The sequence below is a fragment of the Polypterus senegalus genome, chromosome 4, assembly GCF_016835505.1.
Source record: "Polypterus senegalus isolate Bchr_013 chromosome 4, ASM1683550v1, whole genome shotgun sequence".
Taxonomy (NCBI): domain Eukaryota; kingdom Metazoa; phylum Chordata; class Cladistia; order Polypteriformes; family Polypteridae; genus Polypterus; species Polypterus senegalus.
Window position 1 is genome coordinate 217,971,888 of NC_053157.1, and position 11,154 is coordinate 217,983,041.

General features: G+C 39.6%; 1 gene segment (V, D, J or C); it reads left to right on the plus strand.

Annotated features, from left to right (window-relative positions):
• Positions 1-575: 575 nt before the first annotated feature.
• On the plus strand, positions 576-1,062 carry LOC120528816. The segment is given in 2 exon segments: positions 576-643; positions 755-1,062. Coding segments are annotated over 2 exon segments (357 nt in total).
• Positions 1,063-11,154: the final 10,092 nt, after the last annotated feature.

Genomic DNA, 11,154 nt, shown 5'->3' on the forward strand with positions numbered 1-11,154 from the left:
CCTGGACACCTCGCCAACAGACTGTTCACACCCTCCTGGGAATTCTACATTATAAACCTGTACTGGACAACATGAAATAATTTTTTCATACTTTGATTTCAGGGCTCTCAGTATTTCAGGCATCTTTCCCATGGGCAGAACAACAGTTTGGAAGTAGAGCAGTGGCACCGTCAGGATACAAAAAACAACAGCTGATTAAAGAAGAATTAACAACAATTTAAAGTTACAGTAGTACTTGTATTTTTAGATTTTTATTTTTAGATAGATAGATAGAACTCCACACAGACTAATGGCAGACAAAGGAGTGAAGGCCATAAATGATGTAACTTTTTTACCACTTTATATCATAACAGAGCCTTGAATATCCAATTCTGATGGTGAGTGGAACAAAAGCAACAGCCAGAACAATCTATGGTCTTTATGGAGGTCACTTTCAGTTTTTCTACACACATACTGCTGTTTTTGTTTGTTTTGCATCTCTAGGATTGTGCAGTTTGCATGGAGACGCCCCTTTGTGACGCCCGTCTTGGTTCAGCACTCTGACAGAGTTTAAAACTTCCTGAATGAGACTCACTTACAGAATCTACAGTCACAATGACTCCTTTCAATGTCCTCCTTACTGTACTTGTATTCTGCATTCATGGTAATAGAATTTCTACATTAATTGAATTAAGACAAAAAGAGTTAAAAATGTATTCTTTTTATACGTGCAGAACATATTAACAGCTTTATTTCATTTACATTTTTCTTACAGACTCAAGATGTCAGATTTCTGTAACTCAGCCATCATCACCAAAGTCAGTTTCCATTGGAGCGAGCGTCACCTTCAGCTGTACCACTGGGAGTGATGTGAGTAACAGCTTGAACTGGTATCAGCAGAGACCTGGAGAAAAACCTAAACTCCTCATCTACTATACAAGCAATCGCTACACTGACACCCCGAGTCGATTCACTGGCAGTGGGTCAGGAACTTCATACAGTATGACCATCACTGGAGTCCAGTCTGAAGACGCAGGTCACTACTACTGTCAGCAAGATTACAGATTCCCTGTCACACAGTGACTGAGACTCGTACAAAAACCTCACTGAGCTGCTGCTATGTCTGCAGTTGTGAAACTAAATCAAGACTAAAGAGGAACAATGAATAGAAAATGGACAGAGTGGAGGAAATCTAGCTTACATAAACACAAGCAAATACCTCCAGCAATTATTTTTTATTCTGACCTGTTTGAAAAAGAAATGAGCAGGAAATTGCAGAGTCAATGGTTCAAATGCAGCGTAATTTCCCTCTTACTGAAAGAATACGAGTCACTGCTCAAAAAGGTGCCATGAAGAATGAATAGAGCATGTATTGATTTCTATTATACTTTTAACTGTGTGAATTTTATTACATTGTTCTCAATTCAGGAGAACTACGGACATTAGTATGTATTTCACTTACTATAATAAAATCGTTTAGTTTGTGAAATGTGTACAATACACTAAAGTCACGACATCTCAATCCAAATCCTGCACTAGCAACTTCATGTCAAGTCTCTGCTTAAAATGGCAAAATATCTGAGCCTATTCATAAATCAGAATTAAAAAAAACTTTATTAATCCCGAAGAAAATTACTTATGTTACAACTTAACAATAGTCACTTTTTCCACATTTTGTTATGTTACAGCCTAACATGCGCTGTGAATACTTTTTGGATGCACTGTATATGAAACTTTTCTGGTCTCTCAAGCTCTCACTTTAGCTTTCAACAATTTTGATATTATTGAAAGGATTTTTAACTTCTTATTGATATCCTCAGCTAGTTTTTTGCCTTTGTTCCATCTCCTGGATCTAATTAACGTAGCCCTTTGCAGTCAGTACAATTGTTCACAGTAGGGGTGCTTAGGACTGTTAGAGAATAACCAATAAACAAGCAATCCAACATGCCTTCAACATGTAAAAGAGAAAATACAATTACATAAACACAAAATAAATCTCTATGCAGCCAAACAAGGAATTGCACTTTTAATGCTGATTACAGGAATAACAACCAAAAGAAGCCAATTGGTAAACAGATGCTGATGAAAAAGTTTGAAGTCTCTGTTTCCTTTAGTTGACTTTACTGAGAAACCCCCTTATAAATTAAAGCAATGAGTGGAATCACATTGTCTTCATATTGCTATTGTTCTCTAGTAGGCTTCTTGTCCTTAGGATCTCATTATTACTCTCTGATAGTTTTTGTCTGAAATTAACTAATGAAGTAAGTATGTGTGGTGAAGCAGAATTTATATTAAGCTGAACTACCATATATACAGTGTATTCAAATTATACGCAAAGATTTCCAGTTTTATGTCATATTGTATAATCTTTACATTTTAAAACCTTCAAATAAATTTCCAGACTTATTGCAGCTCTTTATTTTCCTAATGTTTTCTATGGTGCTTTCCTTTAACATTTTAGTAGCTGTACATGTTTTTTTTTTTGTTTGTTTTTTTAATTTAGCACCAAAAAATGACAAAGAAGAGTTTTAAACCACAAATTTACAAAATTCAGGACAGTACTCCAACGTGTCTGGGCTCCAGAAAATGGCTACAGCCCAGGCAGCCCAATCCCAAACTCAAAAGGCAGGCTTTCTGTTCTGTATGTACTCAAAATAAAATTTCTTTTTTAAAATTGCAAATATCCAATGGATAGATTGCAGAAATGGACAAACCCTTTAGCCCAACAAAATAAAACAAAATAAAAAACAAAATATAACAAAAACAAAACCCAAGTGCCTTGAGTACAAGATTTATTTAAATAAAAAAGAAGACAAACACAAATCCAGGAATCAGCAAACCACTAATAGCACCTTAACAGCAAAGAGGTGGTCAAAACCTGGAATTCCAATAATGGAAAAATCATTAATTAAAATCTGGAGTCCAAAAACCGAGATGCCATGCTTAATTAAGTACTGACGAATGCCAGTTGTCTAATCATGTGGCCCTGCCTCCTTGGGCTCCACACATTAGAGAAAAGAACACTAATTAACAGCAGAATAAAACATAAAATAAACCAAAAAATAAATCAAAACAATACTTATATCTTACAAGCGACATTTACCTGTCAAAGTAACAGAATCAATGCAAAAAAAGCTGTCTTCCTATGCCTCTTCTAGGCAGCCCAACACTTCTTCTTTTGATTGCATTCCCATAAAGCCTGCTTGACAGACTTTGTCATTCTGAGGTTCCTCGCTCACCTCCTGTCCGCTTTTTGACAGCTATCAATGGTAGATGCCCCCCATTACCCACTGTGTAAACATCATTGAAATTACTTTCCATTTGGAAGGCAACTTGGGTGACAATATGGCGGTGCCCATGAAGGCTGCGGCTTACAGAGCTCCCAAGTCCTCGCAAATGCTATCCAGGCGCTGGTGGAACTCTATGAGATCATCAGCAAACTGCAAATGACGCACCCTGAGGCATTTTTCATTATTTCTGGAGACTTCAATCATGCCAACTTGAAGTCAGTTCTCCCAAAATTCTTCCAGAATGTGAACTTTGTTACTAGAGGGGGAAGCTGTCTGGACAATGTTTACACAAGTGCTCCTGACGTCTACAAGGCCATACCCTGACACCAGCTCGGCTGCGAAGACCATATCAGCATTTTTATGGTTCCTGCATACAAGTCCCTGCTGAAGTGCACTAAACAAGCCTGCAAAAACATCAGAGTGTGGCAGGTTGGTGCTGTTTCAGCTCTCCAAGACTGCTTCAAATTGACAGACTGGGACATTTTCAGGGAGGCTGCTATGGATGGTGACTCCATCAATCTGGAGGAGTACACAAACTCTGTGACTGGCTACATCTCCAAATGCACAGAGGATATTACTGTTATCAAGAATGTTACCACAAGAGACAACCAAAAGCCCTTAATGACGAGAGAAGTGCTCAAGCTGCTCAAGATCAGAAATGTAGCCTTCAGATCTGGAGACAAGGCTGCCCTCAGGGTAACCAGAGCCAATCTGTCTCGCGCTATAAGGAGAGCTAAGTGAGCGTACGTGCAGAGGATCAACAAATAATTCAGAAGCACCAGAGACACACGTCATATGTGGCAGGGAGTTCAAACAATTACAAAGCACACAGCAGCGATGGTGATGCCTCCTTTCCGGATGAGCTGAACAACTTCTTCGCAAGGTTTGAGGTGTAGAACAAAGAGCCTGAGAGAAAAGCAACACCTCCCCGCACTGACCAGGTACTCCGTCTCTCCATAACTGACGTGAAGAGACACTATTCAGAGTCAATCCAGCAAGGCTGCAGGACCTGACAACATACCTGGTCGTGTGCTCAAAGAATGTGCCAGTCAACTGGCTAGTGTCCTCACAGACATCTTCAACACATCTCTGAGCCAGTCATCAGTCCCAGCATGCTTCAGGTTGACCACCATTATACCAGTGCCGAAGAAGTCATCAGTGACATGCCTGAATGACTACCGACCAGTTGCACGCCAATCATAATGAAGTGCTTCGAAAGGTTAGTCATGTCACACATAAAGACTAATCTCCCTGCGCCCCTTGACCCTCTTCAGTTTGCATACTGCTCAAATAGGTCAACTGAGGATACCATATGCTCTGCCCTTCACCTCTCCCTGACACATCTGGATAAAAAATACACATATGTCAGGATGCTAGTCATAGACTTTAGCTCCGCCTTCAAATCAATCATCCCTCAAAAGCTGGTTGTAAAACTGAGCGGGTTAGGCCTGAACACCACCCTCTGCAATTGGATCCTGGACTTCTTGACAGAGAGGCCAGGGTCAGATCGGATGGGCTGCAACACCTCCAGCAACATCACCCTGAGCACTGGAGCACCACAGGGCTGCGTGCTTAGTCCACTGTTGTTCACCCTGCTGACTCACAACTGCACAGACATGCACAACACCAACCACATCATCAAGTTTGCGGATGATTCGACGGTGCTGGGACTGATAAGCAGGGATTATGAAACTGCATACAGAGATGAGGTGGAACGGATGTCTCAATGTTGTGAAGACAACCATCTATCTCGCAATTTTGACAAGATGAAAGAGATAATCGTGGACTTCAGAAAATCACATCCTGCTCACATCACACTCAGCATCAACGTTTTAGATGTGGAGACTATTAAGAGTACCAAGTTCCTCGGTGTGCACATAACTGAGGAACTTACGTGGACACATAACACCTCATCACTAATCGAGAACGCCCAGCAGAGACTACACTTCCTGAGTAAGTCTTCCCCCTTCCATCCTCACCATGTTCTACAGAGGCACCATTGAGAGTGTTCTGACCAGCAGCACCACTGTCTGGTATGGCAACTGCAACATATCCGACCGCAAGCACCTGCAAAGGATAGTGAAGACAGCAGAGAACATTATTGGGGTGCCTCTCCATTCACTACAGGACATATTTTACAAACACAGCGTCCACAAGGCCTGCAGCATTGTACAGGACCCCTTACACCCCTCACATGGACTTTTCACACTTCTGCCATCCAAGAGAAGATACTGCAGCATCAAAGCCAGATATGCCAGGCTGCAGGAGAGTTTTTACCCCCAAGCTATCAGACTCCTTAACACCATGCTACCCCCTGGGATCTTCCACACTACTTCAACCACCTCTAAAAACAGAACCTTTATACAGTACATGCAAGCCACTTTCCTGCAAAGACGAGTGGGCGTGTAGAAAAGAGCTGAAAATCTCATACTGACCTTTAAGTATTTGGACACTCTTGATATCCTTCTGCTGTGAAACATTCTGATCTGTCATTGTTTACACGTGTCTTAAACAACTATTATAATACACTGATCATTTCTTTATTATCTATATCTATTATTTATTATATTACATACCTATTGACTATATTTATGTATCGAGGTTGCAAATACCATAACATTGCATCAATGTTCATATTACAAACTATACGTCAATATTGCTGCTACTTCTTTGTCTTGTCTTTGAACAATGTCTTGTTTGTATTTTAATTTTACATTTTAATTTTAATTCTATTTTTTATTTATTATTTACACCTCATGTTGTTACTCTGTAGACCCTGAGCTTCGCAATTTTGTCTATCTGTATACTTGTATATGGTTGAAATGACAATAAAGTTCACTTTGACCTCATTAGAGTTTAGAGACCCAACATTGCTCTTTATGTTATTCATGTGTTACATTAACTCCTATTTTGTTGTCATTGAAATGCTCCACTTTAACTCCTTTTTTGAAAAAAAAAAAAAAGATAAATTTGTCACAATCAGGAATTAAACTTTGTAACACTAAAGTATTATGTTATCAAGCCGACCACTGAGCAACCAAATCCAAATTAACCAATCAGTACAAAGAAAACCAACCAATCAGATTGCTAAGAAACCAGTCAAACACATGCAGGGAGCGGCATTTAATTATATATAGTAGTAGTATTTCTAAAAAAAACGGTTTCAGTGTTTGTATAAAAATTACATAATGCTTATAAACTGCAATATCGCATTAATGATTAACCACAGCATAACACCATAAGAAGAATTTTCTTTTTTTTTCAGGGTGTACAGTTGATAGTTTTGAACAGGATCTTGAGGACTGCCTTTCTGATCATTTTCTAGATAAAAGAAATCCCTTGGCTTGTGAACTGATTCCCTGTAGTGTTGGAGGTTCTAAAATGGGATTTGTCTGTGAATTGAGAATTCAGATGGTTTCTAATGCCACTGAAGTTAATGACTTTTAGGCTTTTGGCATTCATTGGAGTACAGGAGCTTGTGCAGCACTTCTCATTTAGATAGGAAGACCTGATGAGTATCTGAGAGAAGATGGAAAGATGGGCAGTTGTAGATGATCGGGCAGTGAATGCAGAAGGGCATGTGAGATTGAACAAATGATGAGTCGACAGGAAACTCTTAGGGCAATAGTAGTGTCTGAGGATGAAAGAGTAGACAGAGATCTAAAGTCATTTCAAAGTGACAGGAGAACATTATAATGATTTATGACTTTGGTCTGCTGGGATCAAATTCATATTCAGTTTTTTGACTATGCTTTGACTTAAATGCTGGTATCTTTTGTTATTCCCATATTGATTCCCTGCTTGGTTTGTGCTCCTTTCTTCTGTACCTGATAGTCTTCTCTACTCGATATTCCACCTTGTGGACACTTCGTTTTTTCAGTTGTCTCACTAAAACATCAGAGTGCAGACAGACATATTTGTATATTCAACCCTAAGGGAGATATACTTTGTCTGTCTGTTTGGTAACCTGACTATCTGTGGATAGAACTTGTCTTTGAATCTCCAGGTACAAGTGCCAGTGGTCCTGTCGAAGTTACTAAAAGTGAGGAGTGAGAAAAGCAGTGGTGAAAAATTAAATCTTTAATAATAGTGCTTATTGTTTTAAGGTAGTGTGTGTTATTTATGTCCTGGACAGAATGCAGATCATTGCTTGTAAAATTTGGCGCCACCCTCTACAGTTCTTAACAATTCTGAGACATTATAGAGCCAGTTAGGACAGACTGCACTGTGCTCCTCTAGAGGTTAATCAGAACAGACAGAGAAATCTCAGACATCTGAGATATGGATGATCCTTCTTGACATCAGACGAAATGTTTTGTGCCTGCTGTTGTACATGATTAATGTATACTTTCAGAAACGTTTGCAAGAATCAAAAATGTTATGGTCTGCTCTAGCGAAATACAGGCCTTGTAAGCTTAATGTGCATCATTAATAATTTAATAGAAATGTGGGGGACTGTAGGACTGTAAGGCAAGTCCAGAACAAAAAGTAGTGTTTGAACCTGAGTGCCAGTGAAGACACTGCAGACAATTCAGAGCACTTCATGCAGTGGCACAGTAGCGATTTTAGAATGGCTTATTGGAAGGTGGACTGGTAGAACATGCAGAGATATATCTGATTTTAAGGTGGTAGTATATATATATATTGTCAGGGATGCCAGGGGCCATGACCCGCCGGGACGCCATGAGGGACCGGATGTGGGTCTGTGCCCACCCTGGATCACGTGGGGGTCGCCTTCCTGGTTGCTTTGGGGGCCACAGGTACAGGGCATGGAAGCTCCACCCTGTAGGGGCCCGTGGTCACCGCCAGGAGGCGCCCCAATGCTTTGGGGACCTGTTACCCCAGCACTTCCGCCACATCAGGAAGTGCTGGGGGGAAGAATTAGGACGGCGCCCGGAGAGCTGCCGGGAGGACAGCCGGCACTTCCGCCATGCTGGGGCGCGGCCAGAAGAGGAATGCCGGGAACACCTGGGGCTCATCCGGGGTCTGTATAAAAGGGGCCGTCTCCCTTCATTCGAGGCTAGAGTCGGGTGGAAGAAGGACGAGGCAAGAGAGGAGAGTGGAGGAAGCCCCAAGTAAGGCATTGTGGCCAGGACTGTGACTTTGGGGTTTGTGCACTAATTTGGGGTCTGAGTGACCAATTATTATTGTATATATTTGTAAATAAACGTGTTTGTGGGTGACATGAATGTGTCTGCCTGTCTGTGTCCGGGTCAACCTCCACTATATATATATATATATATATATATATATATATATATATATATATATAGTAGGGTCATATCTGTGTTGTCTGCCAAACAAAGCAATGATACCAAATGACATTAGTAAATTACAGAAACATCAGCAATTACAGAGGTCAGCATTGTATTACAAATGAATTTAGTTACCAATTGTGCCTGCAATGAAGTTAAATGAATAAATACAAATTAAGGATAATGTAAATTACTTCATAGTTACAAAAAGTAAGGCATTGTGTTAACAGTATTATCTGTATCTACTACTTAAATGCTAAGTCTTACACTTCAAAAAAATTACTATTTAAACCATTAAAGTGTTATCAGAAGGGTAATAAGGGAATAAAAATATAAATAAACGTAATATTTTGTCATTAGTGTACAGTTCTACTGAATATCTGCACAGTATAAAGACAAATTAAATATAAACACCACATAGAAATAACTGCACGTGTTTATGTAAACTAAAGAGACATCCCACAATGCTGTGCGTGCTTTTGCACGACATGATGAGAACCTTAACTGGCTCTGCCTTACTAATACTGCATTTATTATTAAAGGGAAGGCAGAGAAGCACATACTGTGTCTAACTCCAGTATATATATAAAATAAAATATTTCATGAGTAAGCATTTAAAATATTCGATAATAAAGGCGCTCCGGTTTCCTCCCATGTTCCAAAGACATGCAGGTTAGGTGGATTGGTGATTCTAAATTGGCCCTAGTGTATGCTTGGTGTGTGGGTGTGTTTGTGTGTCCTGCGGTGGGTTGGCACCCTGCCTGGGATTGGTTCCTGCCTTGTGACCTGTGTTGGCTGGGAATGGCTCCAGCAGACCCCTGTGACCCTGTGTTTGGATTCAGCGGGTTGGAAAATGGATGGATGGATAATAGAGGTGCATATGAAATTATTTATCTTAATTTTCAAAAAGTTTTTGATAAGGTACTTTATGAAAGGCTAGTGATTAAGATTAAACTAATGGAAATTAAAAGAGTGTTTGTATGAAAGACGTTGTCTAAAAGAGAGAAAATTAAAGATTATGGTGGAAGGAAATTGTTTCAAATTAAGTGAAAATTAAATTGGTCCTCTTCAAAATCCAGTGCAGGGTTTTCAAGTGATTTACAGTAGAAAGAAGCTTAACTAATTAGCTCACTTCAGATGATTCTAAAGTAGCAGGATTGGCAAAGTCTCCAACTCCTGGATCTTGAATTCCAAGCTGGGCAAATATGGGGCATGTTTGTTTCATGCTGTCAAGAGCAGACTTCTGCCTTTCACCCAGTGCTGCTCGGTATCAGGTGTGCCTCCAAAACCACTCTGTCAGGAAATGAAGCCTGCTGGGCCAGTAACATTACTTCAAGAGAGGCCCACCTAATCAACAAGCTAATTCACAGAGTAGGGAACAATTATGGAATGCAATCTGGACCCTCTGGAGGTCAAGGAGAAAATTAAAACAAAACTGAGTGTCATTGTGAACAATGCTACACGTCCTCTCTCTTTGACACACTAACACTGAGAACTTTCAGCCAACAAAATATTGTCAGGCTTGGATCACACAGTTGCACAGATTGATTCAGGGTTTTCAAGAAACATTAACTTTATTCGTAAACAGTATAATAAAAAATAAAGAATAGAGCAAAGGATGCCTGGGAGAGAAGAGAGACAAAGCAATAAGACAAAAGGACAGCAGCTGTACAGGCTTTTAAATGTTCCAAGCGCTGCGCGAGATGCAGATCACGTGACACAGCAGCAGCAAGCCAGCAGCTAATGGAGCAAAGAGGAGGTAAAAAACTGTATTTGTTTCCCATTGTATCATCATTTAAAAAGGGGTTTCGGAGGAGCGACCACATCTTCTAGGGGTGCGTTCAGTCCCCCACTTCAAAATATTCAGTAAAAGTGTGTCAAGAACCAAAACTGAGGCTCCTTTATACCAACAGCAATACACCTTTACAACGCCTCACTGGGACTGGGATTGCTGTATTTGTACCTATCTATCTATCTATCTATCTATCTATCTATCTATCTATCTATCTATCTATCTATCTATCTATCTATCTATCTATCTATCTATCTATCTATCTAATCAATGATTTGAAAATTGTATTTTGCTCCAAGAGATGCAGTTTCTTTATAAGGAGAAAATAACACAATAAAATTGAAGAAAGTGAAGAAGAAGCTCATCTTTAAAACTTTCCACTTGGTGGTTTACTTTAAATGATTAGATCATAAAGATGCATAATCAAGAATCTGAATTAAAAACAATCACTTATCAGTGTAATAAAAGGCATAGGACCATCAAATACAATATTGCAGTGCTGCTTAGCATGTGAATATCTTGAACCATTTTAGCCAACATGGGTTTCTGTTTCATCATATTTATAACTTCACTCCCAAAAAAATATCTAATTCTAATTTCAAACATTTGTACATAATATTTTTTCCAAAGTTCTCTGTTTATAGAAACCCTTAGTGAATCTGTGCAGGACATTATATCGTTAGGTTACACCCAACTGCGTGAGATTTCCGTTCCACACCCATAACTCTTCACTGACTTTCATTTGCATACTTTAGCTAACTTGCATATGTGAGGAGAGTCACAGAAGTCTTCTGTTATAAAATCGGTGCAGTTCATTGCACTTGTAGAAATGGACACA